The sequence below is a fragment of the Ziziphus jujuba genome, chromosome 11 (assembly GCF_031755915.1).
Source record: "Ziziphus jujuba cultivar Dongzao chromosome 11, ASM3175591v1".
Classification (NCBI taxonomy): Eukaryota; Viridiplantae; Streptophyta; class Magnoliopsida; order Rosales; family Rhamnaceae; genus Ziziphus; species Ziziphus jujuba.
Window position 1 is genome coordinate 18,077,434 of NC_083389.1, and position 21,498 is coordinate 18,098,931.

Genomic DNA, 21,498 nt, shown 5'->3' on the forward strand with positions numbered 1-21,498 from the left:
CTATATTAAATAGGCAAACCTTCGTCTCCATATTAATAGTTTCAAGCTTCTTCCTAGGACTATAAATAGGCTCAAGTAGCTCATGATGGACTCAATTTTAACTCGTTCGAACTTGATTCGTAAATAAAATGAGCCAACCTTGAACAAGTGAACCAATTTTAAACAATAAATTAAGCTTGAGTAGTTCATGAATAGCTCGAATTTAGCATTTATTTGTATTTATATAAAAATTATATTATAGATTTAAACATATTGAACATTTATAATGGATAAATAATGTTTTTTTTTATATTTTAGGTTTATAAACTTTTTAAAATTAAATAAATTTTATGATAAAATTCATAGAATAAATACAATTTATTAATTATTTATGTTAAAATTTTTATTTTAAAAAATAAAGATTTAGTTTTTTTTATTTTTATAATGTAACGAGTACAACCGGTTTGGACGAGTTATTTTAAAACTTTTTGAGCTTAAGCTTAGCTGAAGTACTCTTAAAATCATGGGAGCTGAAATTAAGAATACCAATACTCTATTTATTTCTGCTCATTTACACCCCAACTTCTCCCACCTCATACTTTTCACAGATGTCATTAATTACCCGATCCAATTCCTCATAGAGTTAAACTGAAAATCCTGCCTTTAGAAGTACATACTTAGGTAAACAGATAGAGATAATATGTCAACATTTTTCTAAGATGATTCTTCCACAAATGCCTTGCTAATTCCAATTGCTTACTCTCTAGCATGAGATCATACTGATTTTTTTAGCTTCCGCAAGACCGTTTTCAGTTAATTCCAGTCGCTTGCTCTCTAACATGAGATTGTCAAATTTCAATTTATGGAAGAACCTGATCCTCAATGATTTATGTAAAATGACTTCTCAAAGCAAGGAAAGACCGATATATAAAGCACATGTCATATACTATACTTTCTCACTGCTCAAGACAGAACAAAATTGAGCCTAATAATATTGCTGACTAGCAACCTAACCTAAAATCTTTTAGTTGGAAATGCAACATGGATATAATCTCAAGCACGTAAAAATATATATTTTACCTTTTCCTTTATGAGATTGGTCACTCTACTCTATTCATCTCTTAAAAAATTTTCACTGATTCTTTTTCAATATTCAGTTTCCTCCAGCTCCTTGTCACCTAAAGTAAGAATTTGAACCAAATTGGCAATTTGTAATGCCACAAATGAAACTATAATCAACTCTGATTTTGAAAAGAGTGGATACACATTGCATTATCAGTAAAATTTAGAAACTCAATACTATTATCGGGAAATAGGAAAGGAAAATGGGAAGACTTATGGCTTCTTATAGTTTCCTATGCATTGTCTTTTTTCACAGAGAGACCATTTATTTTTTGATCCAAACCATCTACAGCTACAATATATACTTGCATATAGTTTGCCTTCAAAGAACTCCTTATCTTTTTCAACTATTAAAGCAGACGTAATGCAATTACTGTAACGTTTTGTTGGTATTTGAACGATTTGAGGTTATGAGTTTTGATGGGCCTTAATGAGCTTTAATGGCATTAAATGGGTTTTAATTATTTCTGTTTTGGGAACTTGGAAAAGGAAAAAACTTTTGAAAAAAATGTGGAATTAAGGAAAAAGAATTAGACTTACTTTCCCACACGTGAGTTTTGAAAAGAGAAAAAAAAATTGTTTTTTGTGTTTTTTGGCTTTTGAGAGTGGTAAAGTGAAGGTATTTTGAAAATTCAAAGGTAAAGTGCTGTGTTTGAGAACTTAAAATTCTGTTGTATTTTGGAAAATGACTGTCAGAAAAATATCAGTATTGATGAAATGGAAATAATTTTAAAGATACTGTAATATAACATAGATTTCTGACAGATTGTTCAACAAGAAGATCAAATCTAAAATACACAGGTTTTAATTCTAATTTAGATTATTTACTTTTCTGTATTTTGTATACAATATTGTTCCACATATATACACATATATTCATGTATTTTTGTAACAATTACTAATCAGAATCTCTTTACATCACCATGTTTCATAGATGCAGCCACATTAACTTCCATGTACGCATGACCAGTCATCTCTTTAGAATAATTTTTATATAGCTTTTAAATTCATGCTAAATTTTTTGTTCATTTTACTTTGGATCTTCAATTATTTAACGGTATTATGTAGATAATTATGTTTGTATTTTCAATTTACTTATCTAATACTAATCCTCAAAACAAAAAAGAAATCACACTATAAAAATGCCTTCAACTATAAGTAATGATAATTTTAATTACCAAAATTATTTTGTCAGTCGAGATTTACTTACATTGTTGTTTGAATTATAAATATTTGATTTGATTAGAATTTACATATCATCACATAATATTTTAGTGATAAAAATATGATGCACTTAATTATTTTTTGCCTCATATTGTTTTCATAAGATTATCCAAACCGCACTGATTATATTATTGAACTGACAACTTTCCAAAGAAAAAAAAAAAAAAAAAAAGCTATTGAACTGACATGATCTTTTTGTTTTTTTTATTTAAACTATTTCTTGCAATAAAAATAATAATTTATGAGAGTGAAAAATAAAATAGCTGTATGGTTAACAATAGACAATTTGGGAATTTACTGTTCGGTTTTTCTTTGGGGCTACGCATGTCGCGCTATGAGCTTATTACACACATTTTGAATTTTAAACAATAAATTATATATATACATATATATATATATATATGTATATATTTTAAAAAACTATATATGTTATATATTTCGCAATATATATATATATATGTTATATAGACATTGTGTAACTATTTTATTTTTTAAAAAAAAAATGTAATTATTAGGTAACTACAGATTTAAAAAATTATTATGTGATTACAGATTAAAAAAATATTATTTTATATTTTTTAAAACAGTTCTTATGTAAAAAATTAAAAACATTATTAGATATATATATATATATATATATATTGGAATTTTAATGTTGTTGACCTCTAAACTATATTAATATGTATCTTTGTCCCTTTCAGCACATTTGCACAGTAAAATAACCATTACTTTTTGTATTTTTCAAGAATATTAAATTGCAAATTAATTAACTTGTGAATAATTACAAATTGATTTTAAAAGTAGTATTACATTTTTTTATGTCATAATAAATTTAACTTCATAAAACAAAAACAAAATTTTATATAATAAATTTTTTAAATAAAACAAAAATAAGGAAAATAAATACCTTTTTTCTTAAAAAAATGAGGAAAGTAAATACTTTGATATTTAAAATCAAATTTTCTTTTCTTGAAGGTATTAGCAAACAAAAAATTGAATAATTATTAATTACATAATCGTATACCCTTACTAAAAAATAAATAAATAAAAGAAGGATTAAATAAACCCAAAAATTACATAATTATAAATCAGATATATACATATATCTCTATATATATATATATAGATTAAAAAGGAAAAAGAAAATATAAAAACCAATTCGGCTAGGAAGCAAACTTTTTATTTTTCAATTTCGGATCAGAAGATGCAAATATATTTCATAATTATTAATTGCATAATCGTAAACTTTAGATAAAAAAAAATAAAATAGAAAAAAAGGATTCAATAAAGGGGAAATTTGCAAAATTATAATTCATAAATCACATATATTTATGACAAGTTTATGACAAGTGTGGTAGTTCCGTTGATAAGAGCACCACCACCCAATCGGGGTTTGAGTCTATTGGAGGTAAAGGATGCCTGGAGGCATAGCAAAAAAAAAAAAAAAAATCACATATATTTACACACGAGTGTGGTAGCTCCGTGGATTAGAGCCCAAGACTAGTGACCGGGGTTCGAATCTACTGAGGATAAGGGATGCCTAAGAGCATAGGGGAAAAAAAAAAAAAAAAAAAAAGAAAAAAATTCACATGTATTTATATAAAAGAAAATAAAAATGCTAATCGCTAAGAAAGGGGGGTGGGAAAAAAAAAATCAAAAATCAAAAATCAAGACCACAATGCAACGGTCAGGAGCGCGAAGCTTCCCTTGAATCCTACCAACAACGGCAAATCTAAAGCCCTTCTTACTCACCAAGCAACTCTGCCTCACTCCTTCTGTCTCTGGATTTCCCTCTGATACCTATAAAAGGGCTTCCAACCTCTCATTCTTAGTCACCAAGCAACTCTACCTCTCTCTCTCTCTCTCTGTTTTTCCCTCCTCTGATTCTCTCTTCGTTCTTGATTTTCTCTCCGATCCGATTATCTTCGTTGTGATTTTCCTCATCGTTCTGATTCCATCTTCGTTGTTGTTGAGAATGGCGGTTTTGGCAGCGACGAGAGTGGGTGTAGTTGAGCGAAAGCAGCGAAGAAGAGCGACTACAATTTGTTCCTACTGGCTGGCCGGACGATGCGTCAGAAACCCTTGTCGCTTCTTCCATCCACTTTCTCAATCTCCTTCCCAGCCTGCTCCAATCCCTAACAAACGCCCCCTTGCGATTTCTGAAGCCCATCCGCACAAACCCACCAAACGGTCACCGTCGACTTCTTCTTCTACTTCTTCTTCAGTCAGGCCCTGTGAGTATTGGAAATCCGGCAATTGCTTCTATGGCGATTGCTGCCGCAACTTGCATTCCTGGTTTTGCGCAGACGATTTCTCGATTTCCTCCAAACTCGCCGGTCACAAGAATGGTATCACCGGCATAGCCCTTCCTCAAGGCTCGGATAAGCTCTTCACGGGGGATAGAGATGGCAGTTTAAGGGTTTGGGATTACCGTTCTGGTAAATGCACCCAGAAGTTCGACCTTGGAACTGAAATTGGATGTTTGATCTGTAAAGATTCGTGGATTTTTGTGGGTACTGTGGATTGCGTTAAGGCATGGAATTTTGAAACCCATTTGGATTTCAGTCTCAGCGGACCTGTTGGTCAGGTTTATGCTCTTGCTGTGGGTCAAGATGCTCTTTTTGGTGGAGCACAGAATGGGGTTATAAGCGTCTGGAAGCTGTCAGATCCTGAAAATCCTGGTTTTCCATTAACTGGGTCTCTGGAGGGCCATACTTGTGCGGTGACTTCGCTTGTTGTTGGTGCCAAAAGGTTGTTTTCTGGGTCCATGGATCACACTATTAGAATCTGGGATACTTGTAGTTTGCAGTGCGTTGGGACACTGAATGGGCATTCTGCTGCTGTTATGTCTGTGATTTGTTGGAATTGTTGCTTGATATCTTGTTCTATGGACAAATCAATCAAGGTTTGGTCAACAACCAAAGAAGATGGGACTGTGGAAGTAATTTATACTCATGATGAAGAATGTGGTGTGCTTTCACTTTTCGGGATCCACGATGCCAATGACAAACCTATCTTATTGTGCTCTTGTGAAGATAATTCTGTCCGGTTGTATGAACTGCCATATTTCTTGGAAAGGGGAAGGCTTTTTGGCAAACAAGACATTCGAGCCATTCAGACATCTGCTAATGATGAAGGGCTATTCTTCACTGGTGATTGGACTGGTACGCTAACTGTGTGGAAGTGGGATAGAGACCCCAAGATTGAGGATCTTCACAAGCGACTTAAAGTTTAGATTTTTATTTTTGGTCCTGTATATTTTTTTTCGGAGATCTGATTATTTTTGTTTCAAATGACAAATTGAAGCAATCTTAGCTTCAAAAGAACTGTAAATTGTTTTGATTCTGACTTGTATAAATCAACATTCATTTGGAAATATAAAACTCATGTCTATGTAAAATTATAGACAATCCCTTTCATAATATAATTCTCTGTTTTTTATTAATTTTTAGATTATGTTTATAGATATCTAGTTGTTTTAGATTATATTTATAGGTTTCGATGATGAATCTGTTATCCACCGGTGCATACACTGCGGATTGAGGAAGGGGGTTTAGGGAAATATACTGTATAATTGTAGACTTTGTATGCATAAACTAAACTTGTCACTAAAATTTAGCTGATGAGAAAGAGTAGGGGTAAAAGTTTTCAAAATTAGGGAAGCCGATTGATGCAGGGGCCACTTGGTGTGCTTGATATATGGAGGCAATAACTTCTTACCCCTCCATTTTGGGATTTTTTTATTTTTGTTTACTCCCTCCATCATCGGCTTTTGGATAAATTTCAAATGGTGTTACAGTTTTGTTGCTATGCACTTTTTTTCCTTTTGTTTTTTATGGTCAATATTTCTGTTGCTATGCTACATTACTTGTTAGGGAATTCAGGAGAACATTGTGACTTCGGGCTGCTGTTTGTAAATCATAAGTTGCTGTACACTGTTTGTCAACACTCCTGATGTGTCCGTAAATCATAATTTGCTACACGCGGTCTGAACTTTATGTTGACTCCACTGTGAAGAAAAATTCTATAGACGTTTAATCTAAACAAGCGGTTTGCATCTCTTACAATGGTCAATCCAGTAAGGCCAGAACTCTGACAACAGGGAGGTACAAGTGACCGAACCCTTCCATCACAAATCTTATGCAATCTTCATACCAACAGCTGGAAGCCAGTTTGGAAGATCATTTTTTTTTTTTATTTTGTCTCCCAAGATAATTTATTTGATCCCATATTGTTTTTTTAATCCAAGTTCTTAAGCAACTAACTGGCACCCTTTTCATCCTCTCCACCAAACATATTTTCTAAATTTTGAACACCAAATGATGTAGTATTATCTTATTGGGTGTAGTTACATGAATTTTAGTCATTAATTTTCAATCCAATAACACAATCATATATAATTTTCCATCAACAAATTAGCCATTTGAAACCCGTGGCAAGAATCTTTACCCCCGCGGCTGTAACAGTGTGCATGTTTTAGAGAAAACATGCACCTCTAGCAAATGGAACCACGCCAAATTGCCCTATCAGTTTCATAAAATCACTAGCCCTAGCAATAACGAGTTTACAAATAGCACGAAATTAGATCCTCCCAAGATTTACAATACTTTCTTCAAATAGCCATAAGACTCTAATTGACTTCCCAATATACAAACTTTACTACCACTGACCACGATATATATTGAGACATCGGCACCAAAACCACCCCATATGTCAGTGTCAACATCAGATAAGTAACTTAATAAGAATTTGTTGCGAACTTGGAACAGAATTTCATCCAATGACAAATTAAATGAACGTTGGTCGGAAAAGAGCATTGCTACTCCGTTCCTTGCATAGGAACCATCATATGTTGGGCCTGTGACTGCATTCATTACACAAAACAAATACAATGTTAGAATAAACAAATTAAATGCACTTTCTTTTATTTATTAAAAAAAAAAAAAAAAAGAATCTGAGGGAGGCAGACTAGAATCTGATGTTATATTGAAAAAAGATGGTCAAAAGATAAGAGAGACCTATAAGATGTCCACATACATAAAGATAAAAGACTGGTAAACAAAACCAAACTGCTCCTCACGGTACATCTAACAAATATACTCCAATTCTAGAATCTTTTAAATATTATATTGACATTAGAAGTTTTACCATATCTAATTATCCATCAGTTGTGGGGATCTCAAATCATATACAAATCTATTTGCAGTTTGACAAGAAGATGTAATAGCTAAGATGCATCAACAAATTTGTTTCTCAGGAATGACTACCATAATTGTCCAACCTATGAAGCTAGGCTCAGAGGTCACACACAAGAAGAGAGTCATATCTCTGACACGCCACATTTTACTACCAACAACAATAACAGCATAACAAGTTTATTAAACTTTAATTATTTTAGGAGGAAAATAAATCACAATCTACCCATTCTAAATGCTCCAGCAAGAAAAAATGCACAAAAATTTTCTGCCAAATATCCAAATAGACATGCACGTTTTAAACTTTAAAAAATTATAAACCCGATTGCAGCCAAGTAGATAACATTCATGTCAGAGTGTTTTTAAATCATAGCACCACACTACCTATTTTACATAAAATATGGTATTCAATAAGATGTAAAATCGAAATATAAAGAGTTAACAGCTTTTTGCTTATTCTACAAAAAATATAGCATTCAACAGGTAAAATGAAATATGAAAGATTATTAAGCCTGTTTTCATATTTCCAGAACAAAATTTACACCATAAACTTGAAAAGCCAATTCCAAATACTAGGCCCTCATCACAAATTCATGATTACACAGGAAGAATGTCTGGAATGGAGTTCTAACCAAATTTACAGGCTCTATGCTATCTATGATATACGCCTTTGATTTATAAACGAACAGTTTCAACCAAGGACAATTAATAATGGAGAATTATAGAATCAATGGAAAAAAATTACATGAAATGCAACTATAATTGTTTTATCCCCAATTAAAATCAAATGCAATAAATAAGACCCAATTGAAATTTATTAGAATAACACGCCCAAAATAAAATGAATCTAAATTTTCTATAGCAAAGTAAATTTATGTGATAATGGGATTCCCCTAATGGACAACTACTGCACAATCAAATTTATTATCACTCACAAATTCATTTTTACCCATCAAACAAGATCTTACTAAATCGTGGCTTTATATATTAAACTTTCACCACTACAAATTTCTTGAAAAGATCATGCAAATAATAGAATCAAACTTGTTTAATATATTTTACATTTCATATTAGTATAATTTAAGCCCTCTGTGATAAATTTTTTAATTTAGTCCATGCAGAACAGTCAGATATCTTAAACCCAAAAGCTAATAAAGAATGTCGAGGAAAAATTTAATAACCAGAGAAGTAAGTAGGAATAATCATAAGGAAGCATAATAGAACAATCCAAGAAAAAGCTACAACGTTGGTTAGAATGAATATGAAAATTAGTGTATGTTTGGTACACAAAATATATAAAGGAATAAAATAGCCACTTCAAAGATTAGTTATTCCAATGTTTCGGACACTTCTTGTTCCCAAGAGTACCCATACCATTGTGAGAGCTATTCCTTGATTTTAAAGAATAATTGTTCCTATTTAAAACTCTAGAATGGCATTCGTTCATTCTAATATAGTTAAACTTTAACTTAACCAAATTTGTATTTTTTTTTTTTTGGGGGGGGGGGGAAGAATTCCTATAAAGGCTCAGGATTGAATTCAATAAAATGTTATAATTACACGAATGCATATGAATAGTTATTCTTTTCTAGGCATCTTTTTTAACTAGGAATAACTATTCCTATTCCATTAGAAATAGCCAATCAATATACCAAACATACCCTAAATTACAAGAACAATCATTCTTAACAAGCTTAAGAAGAACATTCTTATTGACTTACTATTTTGAAAATTTGCATGATTAATTTATTACTACATAAAAGTATAAGAAAGTAATTTTAAGGCTTGCAAAAAAAGAAAATGAAAATTTTGGAGCCGTGCCAAGATGGCAAAGGCACAGACAACATTAATAAGGGAAAAAGAAAAGGAAACCATAAATCTGAAATGGAATGTTTACTTGCAAATAAAGGAGACCAAAGAAAACCAATGGATCTTTATCTCTATTTCAGGAAGAGGTAGTGGACCAAACTATTGTCAACAGTGTTAACACTAACCATATTAACAACTCCATCATTACAAAGTTGCTTTCTCAATTGGCTTTTTCCAACAAGAAAAAAAGACATGCCTTTAATAAAGCATACAACAAGAATACCTAGGGATTAGCACTTTCTACAAAGCTCAAAATAAGCATTGTTTAGAAATGTCAAAAAACCCTAGGGGGCTAATTCCCCAAGGAACCTTGCCCTAGGTGGTTTTGTACAGGGGCAAGACAGAACAGGTAAGTTATTATTTTCCCATCCCACATATATAAATACATCTCAATCTATTTATTATACTATTAATAACCCATCTCTAAAAAGGGTTTGGGTGGGGCTCTAGCCCCGATTAGGGAGTAGGGTCAAGGAGTAAAAACCAGCCTCACCCTACCTCAGCGCTATTCTTGACAACTATCTAAATGCATTGACTAATACCATGGACATTAATGGTCCAAACCAAATCAATAAGTGGGGATGTATTCTATGATGCTAGCAGAAGAATCGATTGCCTTAAAAAGTAGCAGCTCTCCCCTCAGTAGAGTTGAATTTAGCCCTTTCAGAGCCATCCTATAACTGTACAAATACTGCTGAAATTATTAGGTACAACATTTACAAAAAGCATAGCAGAAGAAGTTGGATTCCCAACAATGCGTAACATTCATAAAGAGCATCATTGCCAAAAGCCTAAATTGATGCTTCTACAGCAACTTCAACAGCAAACTATTTATGGTCTGTTTGAAAAATGTGAAGCAAAAATACATAAAGCGTGACCCCTTTTCATAGATCAATTGGCAGCTTATCTAACATTTTAGCCATATCATTATATCACACAGAAAATAAAATAAAAATAAAATAAAAAGTTTACTTCATATGCCAAATATTACATCCTTTCATATTTGAACTATATAATCGACCATCTACTTGTCACCAAACTTGAAGGTGAACAGCAGCACAAAAATTACTTCAGTTTACACTGACTAATTTACTCAATAGCAGCACAAAAATTACTTCAGTTTACACTGACTTATGTGTTTGGCAGTACACAACCTAAAACCCTAACCAGAAGAATGTGTTGCCTGTGTTCTCTTCCTTTTTTCTTTTTTCTTTTTTCACCAGTTAAAGGATTATGAAAACTAGATGACAAAAAATTTCATCCAATTTTATTTATGCTTTTGACTATTATTTTTTGTTTGGTATGAAGTAGGAACCTCAAAAACAAATAATTGAAAAATAGAAATAAAATTGCACAACCAGAATGTTCCATGACTCTATCAGTTAAAAAATATATAATCTATAAGAAGAGCAAGAAAATTTCCAAATAATAATTTCAATGCAGAGTATATTTTAATTAACATTCTATTGTGAAATTAGAAGAAAAAAATTATAAAATCTTATAGTATTCATTGCAAAATCTAAAAAGAACAAATTGTACAAATTAGATTAATACCAAGCATAGTATAGCTTTTATAATAGCAAAAAGAAAAATAAAAAAAATAAAATAAAACATTTCCTATCAATTCCAAAAATGAGCATGCTCCATAATTAGAAAGTTATTATTTCTACATTTATAGCACCTCTTACCCTTAGATCAAAACTCTGGACAAGAGACCTAAAATTCAAAGAACCCAAACGCACAACATGGCAAACGTATTATCAAAATATCTTGACAATAACAAAAAAAACCTAAATGCTCCTTCAGATCTATTTCAGAATATCAAGATGCATAAAATAGAAAAGATTCTATAAATTATAAACAAGTTTTTTCTACAATGTCATGACACCTATCACGAAACCTGCATGAACAATAAGCAAACAAACATGAAATCAAGTCCCTTTATCAGTCGGAAGTATTGGAAAAATGACAACCTACAACAATTTATTCAAGTATTTTTCACGGTGGGAAGATATTATGAGAGAGAGTTTACTTGAGAATTTGTATAGCTAACTCCTTGTGAGAAAGATGCTTGATGAGCAATCTGACAGATTTACCAACAAAACGTGCAATAAGAAAGTTTGAAAAAGGTAGCATATAAATAACATGTGAGGCCATTGAAGCAAAGATGAAAAACTATACAGGGAACACATCTTATTGAGATTTCTAGCTTAGCATAAGATTATACTAAACCTGTGCATTTGGGCTTGGTTGAACATCTTTTTTAGCAGATGCCTCTCCGCCCTTTGATGACCCTTTGGTGTCACCCTATCAAATGCACGTTTTGCAAGATTAGATCAACAGTTTGTGCTTAAAGATAAATAGTAAAAAGGAAAAACCGAAAAATTAGATAAATAACCGGGTAGATTGAAAATGACAAATTTAACTTACCTCCATCTGCAACATCCAGACCCGAAAATAACCAAGCAAAAAACCAAAAGAAAATCACTTAGTTAGTGCCCATAAATAAAACTTCTTCTATATGAAACAAACCAAACGAATTTACACAAAGAACATTACATTGACTATTACAGACTAAAGAGATCAAAAGCACCATTTACCAGAAAACAAAGACAAACAAGATCAATTTTTATTTTCTTATCATATCATTCCATTTTTTTAATGTCAGCAAACAAGCAGAAAAAAGGAATAATCCAAACCTCTGCGATAGAATTACCTCTCTATATCTTCCCAGGTAAATCTTCAGCGGTTCGATATAATCTTCGAAACCTAAAGTAGCCATAGCCCAAAGCAAATCATCACCATTAATTGTTTTCCTCTTCTCTCTCTGGCACTTGTCACTCGCCCTACGCATCATTATTCCAATCCCAAAATGCTCCAATTAAATCCCAAAGACAAAATAAAAACTAAAAAAATTAAAAATTTACCCAAAAAAAAAAAAAACACAAAAACACAAACACACACACACACACACACACACACACACACACACAAAACATAAACCGAAATAGCCATCCAATTTTCATACTCGCTGGTAATGAAGCTAATGAATTCGGAAACACATTCCTGAACGGTCTCCTTAGCATCCTTAGCGATTTTGCCATTAGCAGGAAGCGCCTTCTTCATGATCCGGCTGATATTGGCAATCGGAAGGTAGCGATCCTGTTCTCGGACATTAGAACGGGGACTCTGGTCTCCACTCTCGTGGCTTCCTCCACCTGGACTCACCGGAGCTTCGGCCATGGCAGAAGAACCGTAAAAACCCTAGTCGGAAAAAGAACGACCACCACGACCAAATCACCTAACAACAACATTTGGTCACACCTTAACAACATCAGAAATCCAACCGGAAAAAGAGCGAGACTTAAAAGCCCGCAGCATCCAAAACCCTAGCTCCGCCATAATTAAGAAGAAGAATAAGAAAGCAGAGGCGAAGAGAGAGAGACTATAGAGAGAGAAAGAAGAGAGAGAGTGAGTTTGTGTATGTATGCGTTTGGGAAATACCTGTGTGTAAGGAATTTTTTGGTGGGGATTTTGTAATTTTGGGCGCGAGAGATGGAGGGGCTTTAGATCTGGTGGAAATGGAAGGAGGATCGGACGCTGGAGAAGAGAGGAGATAGGAGACGACTGAGATGAGAGACTGAAGTTTATCAACACCGTTGGTTTTTATATATTGGTTTATTGGTTTTCCCCTTTCTTTTCTCTTTTTTCTTTTTTTTTGTTTTTTCTTTGGCTTTCTCAGGTGATTTCGTTTTGTTTATTGTGTTGGCTTCGTTTCCATTTTTATATTCCCTCAAAATTCTGATCCCCTGTTCTCCTCCGCTTCCGCTTCTGTTCTACTCTCCTCGATCCCGTCAGACCACGTGTTTTCCACGCCTTTTTTTCCTTTATACGACGTCGTATACGTCTCATTGCATATTGCTTTCTCTTTTTCTTTTTTTTTTTTTTTTCTTTTATAAATAATATACTGTCCGTTTAAATTATGTTAAAGCTAGTGGAAATTTAAAGATTTCCAAAATGTGAACTTTTTTTTTTTTTTTTTTTTGTTTAGGAAGTTTTAAATTGAGAAAATATGAATCCATGGAGATTATCGATAAGTGGGGTGGAAAGTTGTTTCCACCAAAATATTGTCATCGTAATATTTTATTAAAGATAAATTTATCTTCAAATTTAATATATATATTAATTTAATTATTTGTATATTTAAACTTTTCTTTCACCAACAAAACACTAAAATTAAAAAAAAACATTTAAAAAAATTCAGCACATTTATTCATAGAAAACTAATTACCGAAAATTTTATATTAAAAATTAATTTCCTTAAGAATGTTAATATTTTTCAAATGGGACCTAAGTTAAATTATCGAATGAATAATTACATAAACTTCCACATATACAATTGAATATGTTTGAGGCTTAGTAGTTTAATTTATTTTAAATGATTATATAATTTTATTAAATTATATTTATTTAATAATGTAATTGTCCATAAATTTATTAAAGGCGTTTGAAAAATACAATATCAGTTTTATATTGTAAACAAAATAAATAAATAAAAAATACTTAAATGCTTATTTATTTATTTATTTATTTATGTTTATGAAAGCCCAAAGGTTGGCCCTTGGAAGGCCAGATATTGGCATGCACTTGCAATCCGAGTAGATGGGACAAAGCACATCCAATCTTCACCGTCTTCTTGGTCAGAGTTAACATCTTACCAACCCATCTTTTCATATTTTAATTAGAGCAAGTACCATTTTACCCAATATTTACGGTTTTATCCTCTAAACTATAATTTTCTTTTTCTTTTTTTACAGATGAATTTGAGGAAATTAACTATACTCAACATATTTCAACAAATTATTGTAATCAACAAGAAACAAAAAAATGCGTATGCCTAGACTAATTTGGCCAAATTCATTAGGAAACTTTTGCAACTTGATTAAACCGATTAATAATGAAAAAAAAAAAAAAAAAGTAAAAAATGTGTCCTGGAAAGACAATATAGAATGACATTCATTTTTCCGTTCTGATTTTCCCCCCTTCTTTTTTTTTTTTTGGGTATAACAGAAACAGAGTTTGAACATATCTATACGAGGTACCAAGTGCAGCATCATCTTGTCAAATAACAATCTTACAACATCATAGAGCGCCACGGTTCCAATATAATAGGGCCACAAAACTAGACCCATCAAGAGACAGTAATTCATCTCCAGCCTCCAGGACTTCACATTGGAATCCAAATGTTGGGGATGAAACCACCAAAAAATTATGTGGCTTCAACCAAATGTAAGAGCCTCCATGCAAATTGATGCATCATCCGGATGTCTTTTTCGAACCTTTAAAGAGACAATATATTCCATGTAGAGTTGAAGTGGGTGACTCCATAGACACTGAGACCATGATCCAAAAAGGACCATATTAGCCGAGGCAGTGGACTAAATAATAGAAAAGGCAACTAATCAGGAAACGAATCGGCAATTTCAACGATGCAAACTTAATGCCTCAGACTCTAGACATTTCAAACCCTCCATGTGGCACTAGGAAAAAGAGATTTTTTCAACTTTTTTAAAAATAGATACAAACATTTTACTCTATAGAGAGTAATTCTCCATACCTTAGCAAGGCAAACTTTATTTTCATTAATTGATTCTAAAGCCAGGTTCTTCTCTTGACCTGAAAAAAATTAAATAATGGATTAAGTGAGAATGAACAACATAAAATAAAATGCTACACTAATATAAAGTCTACCCACTCACAGAATAGTGGAAAAACAAAAAATTATTTTAACTTCAAGGTCCTCCAAAGAGCTAGCACAAACATTTTATTGCCAGGATCTGCAATTATCTTAGCAAGCATAAGATGCCAAAAATTCGTACTTGAAACTATTGATAGAAGAAAAAACAACCATGTGCTAGCCATCCTGTATCCTTATTAAGAAACCATGGCCAGCCGACCTGTCACCTAAGGCCAGCCTTTTCATTTGGAATTACTCAATAGCCTCTAAAAATGATTGAGGGGCCTGCCTCCTAGACACCGCATTGTTCAACATGGGGTCAGACTGTTCTGTTCAACAGAGCTTTTTAGCCACCAATCTTATGATTTTAAAGGAATAAAAGCATACAATGACGACAGTGGATATCTAAATTTTTAACTCAGATCATATTTGAGTACGGAGTATCATGTGTGATTCCTTGTCCTTCTATTATGTTATCCTATAATTCATTGAATCTCAATTCCTAGCCAAGTTTGGAAAATTTATATTGTTATTTTCAAAACAAGAAATTGTATAAAAGTTGCAAGCAGGCTAGGAACAATAACTGCAAGGAACCAAAGAAAAAACACCAGCAGATCAACCAAAACACTGGTTGCTTTTAGCACAAGATTATACCATGTCTTTTCTGTTCCTGCATTTAAGGTAGTTTGAAAATTATCTCTCATGTTATACCATGAACTTTTTAGAAGTTCAATATTCTGAAACACCCTTCTTGATAGAATGTCTAGGATCAATCTGCTAATCATACTTAGTGTAACACATGACCACTGCTACATTTTCATGAAATAAATTACAGAAATACTCTTTGAGAAAAATCTACAATGCACAGAACTTAAACCCTCCAATAAAAATTGGGTAGCTGTTTCGCATTTCTTTTTAGATGGAAACCTATATTTTGAGAAATTGCAGACCTTAATTTTCATAGAATTCATTTTTGCTGCACCATCTTCACCCTTTACATGTGATTTTGAAATTCTATGGTAATAACAGACCATGCATAAGGGATGATGTTGCAATAAAATGATCTTGGGGTTGGACATTGCAACAAAATGAAATTTAGGATTTGGTCTCTATTAACTTTTAGAAATATAGGAGTCCATGTGAGAAAAGTATAAAATCAAGTAAAGGCTAGTTTAATTTATTCTATCAAATATGTTCACAAACCAATTTTGCTTTTCCTATGTTACAGTAAAATAAAAAGGAACAATGCCTTTCACCCCTTTTTCTTGATTCTGCCTAGGAGTTTGGAAAGGGGTGTTCAAAGGAAAATTTAAAAAAACGTTTCTTCTCATTGCATTCTATGGTATTTTTTGGGATGAAGATCTAGCGATCAAAGAACAGAACAGTATCCAAAATAAGTAACCAGAGCTTGAGATTAAGGTCCCATGATTATATTTTAATTTGAGCAAATATATGCATTTGCAATATTGACATGGTAACACAATAGATAAACCACAGGAATTATATGTCTTTATCACCATAATAATTTATAACTGTGACAAAAACACAAGTGTTATAAATATTCCAGTCCCAGCAAGAAACCAATAATTACATCTCTGCTTAAGACATTCAAGAATTTGGCATTGCATTATCAAACACAAAAAACTAAGTCCGATTACTTACCTCAGAATATTCAGTTTTTGTCCTCATATCACGCTTGCATACAGGACAGAATGTACCCCATTTAGTCAGCCATGAGTCCACACAGCTTGAATGAAATTCTGCAAATACCTTTCAAGTTGATCAACTCTGTAAACTTTAGATGCACACAATGAAAAATAAAGAATGCTACTACTTTCCAGACCAATAATAGCCATCTTCTGATCCTAACCTATAATTGACAGCATTTGATCTATCACTTAGAAAAGATATATTTATATATCCTTTATACGACTATGTTGCATGTATAAAGGGAGAGAAGACGCTTCCCTATTTCTTTCCTAGAATGGACATGGTACTCCTGTATATGTAATGAGACTTTACTAAATAAACTGCTGGTCTGATGCCATTTTATGCTACCAATTTTCTTAACAGAAGAATTTTATATGAGGTGGTCTGATATTGGTTTTACATACTTTAAAGTGCAATTTTACTACATGCACATTCAACTTGCATGACACACATCTTAGTCACTTGATCAATGCAACTCTCTTTTGACACATTAATGCAGTCAGTGGCTTCATACATGCCCCTGAGATGAGAGGGGACACAAGCACACAAACAGACACCACATCTACTGGGGACAATGGGACTGAAAATACAACTCTAACGAAAACAACACCAACTTTAAATATGACTATGATAATTAAGGCAAAATCCAACCATGCTGGCAGGGTAGAACTTTAAGAATTTCCCCATCTTTGTAATCCTCAAGGCAGATGGCACAAGTTTCTCCAGCATGCAAATCACTCAAATGAGCAGAGCTGAACACGAAGCAGGGCAGTGCCTCCACCATCTTAGAGTCCACAGTCTTAGGGACATGATTTCTTCCCCGTGAATTCAACCAGTATCTAGGGATAAATATCGCTATTGTCAAAATAGCTAAAATGAAAAGAAAAGAGATACAAGATATTGCCAAAACGGTCCAGGCTGTTCCATTATGGAAAGGGAAAATGCAGCATTCCCCTTCTTTGCCATGAGCATGTTCCTTTAAAATTTCACCAGCGATCTTCGAAATAAATACTGCATGCACTGAGATATTCTTGCGGTTTATCATCACTGCAAAACAACATAAATATATTGCAGCACCTCAAGACCTACAATTTCCATCAGTTATGATCAAACATTGCCCAAAGTCTATCATGGCAGTATTTACAAGTTTCTTCAATACCTATACTAGTCTAATAGCAAACTTTGAGGTACTCTTGTAATGTTCTATTCATACAATACAAGTGGAAACTACATATACAGAGAACTCAATTACAGTGCAAGCAAATAAACATAACAGATGCAAACAGAAAGAAATTTTCAAGAAATTATGCAAACTCACTGTAAACCAGATTTCCTTTTTCCCGATCGTCATAAACAATTGCAGCACGAAATCCTGCATTTTGAGCGTTTCGGACTTTGTCCTCAAAAGCACAATGACCCCTAGCAATCAGGGCGAACCATCCACCATCAGTTTTGTTTGATCTAAGATCATTTCTTAGTGGAGAGCAACCGTCCAGAGGCTCTGCTACAAGCAAAGCTCCACATATACCAGAGCCATTGATACCCATAGCTATTAAAAAATATATATATATTAGCAACTGAAAAATCCAATTCTTACCAATAGAATTAGTTAGTACAGAAAAATCAACCTCAGCTTAAAATGAGAAATTCGAGAAAAAACTGAATAGATGCAAACAAGGTTGCAAGTAAAAACTCGGGTTTCCTACAATTTCTCAGTAACCAAACACCACCAAAAGCCGAGAAAAGAGAGTTACCGAATTTGGCAGGAAGGTCGGGGAAGGAAATGGATAAAGGTCTGAAAAGAACGGTAGCAGAGCTTAATCGAAGAAGAGCATTAAAAGAAAACACTAACAAGAATGCAAGCACACTTTTTCTCATCTTTCTCTTTCTCAGCTTCAATTAACTGAGAATACCCAAAAAAAAAAAAAAAAAAAATTACAAATCAGAAAAGAAAAATAATAATAATAATAATAATTGCATTCAATACATTATAAGATTGAACCACAACAACGAAGAAGAACCAAAATTTTATTGTGTTTTTGTAAAAGAATAATTAATTTAACAAAAAGAAACAAGAACTTCAGTTACCTCTTGCATCAAAATTCAAATGCTTCCCAAACTCTTTGCTTTGCTTCTGCGAAATTATCCAATTAGGAAGTAAAAATAAAACGAAAAATTTTTCAAAGACCTCGTTAGTATCAGTATCGGACTCAATCTGTAGCCCAAGCATTCCAACTACAATTTATTTATTTATTTATTTACTTTGGCGTTAAGAAGTACGTGGCATACGTGTTGGATTACGCCTCAAGTGACCTGAGCCAAGTTCAGAATTTTTACACCGTTTGATTTAAAATGCCAAAGTTTTTGGACGTCCGATTAAAACGATGCCGTTCAAAATAGTTTTGGTCAAGCATACCAACAATAATAATAATAAAAAAGGGCATACAGAGCATATCCGATTAAAAAAATGCGAAACTTCTCTTGTCGTCAAAAGAATAAAATAATGCGCAACTTTTTTATTTTTTGGCTTAAAAAAAAAAAAAAGAAGCTAAGCAGGGAGAATGACAGCCAAGGAATGGCTGACAAGCCCAATGGGCTTGTGGAAATAAGGTGACTGTCACCGATAGACAATGACAGCTATGGCCAAGGAGGCTTTCAGTCTATTTTTGAAGTAAAAAAACAATTTTAATTTTGATTATTCAATTTCATTAAAATCTAACAAAAAGTTTTGTAGAGCGAGTAAATTGACAGTGTGCTGTAATTTAGGGGGAAAATAATTAAAATAAAAAAAGACAATAAATTGAAACTTGGGTCATGGATGAAAGTTTTATTATTATTATTTATTTGTTTATATTGGAGATGAAATAATTCGAATTTATATCATTATACAAGCAAAAAATGATTTTTCTCTTAATTTTTTTTTTTTTACTTTATAATTTTCTTTTTTTTTTTCTTAAGGGTAAAAAAGGTTTCTATGCCTATTTATCACCAAAAACAATAGAAATGACTTTTGCTTGAGTGACCATGGATGCAAATCTCCTCAATATTTTTTCATTTTTGTTGACAATTCAGTATTTTTTTAATGTTTAACGCGAGTGAGGAAGGTAAAATTATCATCCATATGTTCGACATCAATAAGTAGATAAAAATTTATCTGTCATCAATATCAACGAAAATTTCGAATTTTTAATAGTTATAATGCTTACAATTATCGATAAAAATTGCAAAAAAAATTGAATGTTTGTTAAAATATCTGAGAAATTATATATTTATAGTTTTTGCCACTTTTGTTACAAAAATAAAAATTAATCACCATAGTTAAGAACTTATACATTTTAGATAATATCTATCATATTTCTAAAGTTTTAACATCATATATATTATTAACAAGCATTAGATTTATTAAGGATCTGTTAGGTAATATTTTCCAAAATAATTTTCTATAAATCAATTTTGTAAAATAAAAATAATAAATTTGATTTTGTATATTTTTTTATTTATTTGCATTTGATTTTGTATATTTAAAATTTAAAATATGTCTTATTATATATTTAAAAATATTTTATGAGAATCAAAATGACAAATTATATTTGATAAACGTTAAATATAATATAAATCTATAGGAAAAAAATATTTATTATTGAAAATAGTAAACATTATATATGGGGTGTATATATATATATATATTTTTAATTTGAAATGATAATTATATTAATATTTTTGCTTTTAAAAATTTTCATATATATCTAAAAAATCTATATAATATTTTATAAATTTATGTATATTTGAGGAAGTATTTTATTTATTTATTTTCAATTTTATATTTCAAAGAAATAGTTCCTGAATCATAATATAATTTGTAAAATGAAAAGATATTTTGCAAAATGATATCAAACAAGTCCTTATATATTGTTTTTAATATATATTTATTAATTATTTTATTGACCTTGTTATTCTAATGGTTATATCATGAATTTATTTTACTAATTAAAATATTTATATGATAAAATTTATATCCTAAGTTAAATATTCAATGTTAAGTGAGGTTGATTCCCATTCATTCATACTTATCATGAGAGACCCATATGAGACAAGAATTATTGTAAATGCAAATAAAAAAGTGAAATATTCTTTTTTTTTTTTTTGCTATTAATTATAATTTTACTTTATGTTTTCGTAAATTTTATTTTAATAATTCACTTAATTTTACAAATTATTCAAAAAAAAAATTTATATTTCATGTAACTCAAACGGTATTTTTATTAACACAGATAAAAATACTTAACCAATCAAATTATCCATTTCGTTTGATATTTCATAAATTTGTACTTTCAATGTTGGCATTTATCTTTTGTCCGTGAAGTTATGAACCTTCCTTAGATATAATATATGTTTACATAACCATACATGTATTTGGTTTTTATTGGTTGAATATTTTTAAATTATTTGGAGTCATATCATCAAACAATTTAAGAATGTTCAACTTCGTGCTTTTAACCTTTTCTTTAGTCAACTCTCATTGGTTGAATATTTTTAAATTATTTGGAGTCATATCATCAAACAATTTAAGAATGTTCAACTTCGTGCTTTTAACCTTTTCTTTAGTCAACTCTCTCTCTCTCTCTCTCTCTCTCTCTCTCTCTATATATATATATATATATA

The 21,498-nt window shown here is 31.7% G+C and overlaps 3 protein-coding genes across 6 annotated transcripts; 1 reads left to right on the plus strand and 2 right to left on the minus strand.

Moving 5' to 3' along the window:
- The first annotated feature begins 3,863 nt into the window (after nucleotides 1–3,863).
- On the plus strand, nucleotides 3,864–10,354 carry LOC107432896 (zinc finger CCCH domain-containing protein 63). Its single transcript, XM_060812693.1, has one exon. The coding sequence runs from the start codon at nucleotides 4,301–4,303 to the stop codon at nucleotides 5,558–5,560; it is 1,260 nt and encodes a 419-aa protein (XP_060668676.1). The 5' UTR covers nucleotides 3,864–4,300; the 3' UTR covers nucleotides 5,561–10,354.
- On the minus strand, nucleotides 6,719–13,204 carry LOC107432901 (nuclear transcription factor Y subunit B-8). 2 transcript variants are annotated; one of them, XM_048465272.2, is made up of 7 exons: nucleotides 12,894–13,204; nucleotides 12,418–12,690; nucleotides 12,106–12,235; nucleotides 11,820–11,825; nucleotides 11,622–11,696; nucleotides 11,422–11,472; nucleotides 6,719–7,189 (listed from the first exon to the last, which is right to left on the minus strand). In XM_048465272.2, the coding sequence occupies exons 2-7, from the start codon at nucleotides 12,630–12,632 to the stop codon at nucleotides 7,145–7,147; spliced, it is 522 nt and encodes a 173-aa protein (XP_048321229.1). In that variant the 5' UTR covers nucleotides 12,633–12,690; nucleotides 12,894–13,204; the 3' UTR covers nucleotides 6,719–7,144. The 2 variants fall into 2 exon arrangements, 1 of the variants encoding a protein (XP_048321229.1); XR_009634860.1 differs by lacking the exon at nucleotides 11,422–11,472 and having other exon boundaries at nucleotides 11,820–12,235; nucleotides 12,894–13,189.
- A 1,181-nt stretch (nucleotides 13,205–14,385) lies between these two features.
- Nucleotides 14,386–19,132, minus strand: LOC107432899 (receptor homology region, transmembrane domain- and RING domain-containing protein 1). Of its 3 annotated transcripts, XM_016044103.4 has the most exons (7): nucleotides 18,925–19,063; nucleotides 18,591–18,739; nucleotides 18,155–18,385; nucleotides 17,488–17,883; nucleotides 16,789–16,886; nucleotides 15,007–15,065; nucleotides 14,386–14,827 (listed from the first exon to the last, which is right to left on the minus strand). In XM_016044103.4, exons 2-6 carry the CDS (start codon nucleotides 18,712–18,714, stop codon nucleotides 15,042–15,044), a joined length of 873 nt encoding a protein of 290 aa, XP_015899589.3. In that variant the 5' UTR covers nucleotides 18,715–18,739; nucleotides 18,925–19,063; the 3' UTR covers nucleotides 14,386–14,827; nucleotides 15,007–15,041. The 3 variants fall into 3 exon arrangements, with proteins under 3 accessions (XP_015899589.3, XP_024922596.3, XP_024922595.3); XM_025066828.3 differs by lacking the exon at nucleotides 18,591–18,739 and having other exon boundaries at nucleotides 14,386–14,782; nucleotides 18,925–19,132; XM_025066827.3 differs by lacking the exon at nucleotides 18,591–18,739 and having other exon boundaries at nucleotides 18,925–19,132.
- Nucleotides 19,133–21,498: the final 2,366 nt, after the last annotated feature.

Coding starts and splice junctions, on each gene's coding strand:
- LOC107432899 (XM_025066828.3), bottom strand. CDS start 19,066: ATGCTTGGGCTACAGATTGAGTCCGATACTGATACTAACGAGGTCTTT. Junction 17,884..18,154: donor AAAAGGAAATCTGGTTTACA/GTGAGTTTGCAT, acceptor GTTGTTTTGCAG/TGATGATAAACCGCAAGAAT. Junction 15,066..16,788: donor CAAAAACTGAATATTCTGAG/GTAAGTAATCGG, acceptor AATTTTTTTCAG/GTCAAGAGAAGAACCTGGCT.
- LOC107432901 (XM_048465272.2), bottom strand. CDS start 12,632: ATGGCCGAAGCTCCGGTGAGTCCAGGTGGAGGAAGCCACGAGAGTGGA. Junction 12,236..12,417: donor ATTAGCTTCATTACCAGCGA/GTATGAAAATTG, acceptor AATGATGCGTAG/GGCGAGTGACAAGTGCCAGA. Junction 7,190..11,421: donor TTAGCTATACAAATTCTCAA/GTAAACTCTCTC, acceptor TAATGAATGCAG/TCACAGGCCCAACATATGAT.
- LOC107432896 (XM_060812693.1), top strand. CDS start 4,301: ATGGCGGTTTTGGCAGCGACGAGAGTGGGTGTAGTTGAGCGAAAGCAG.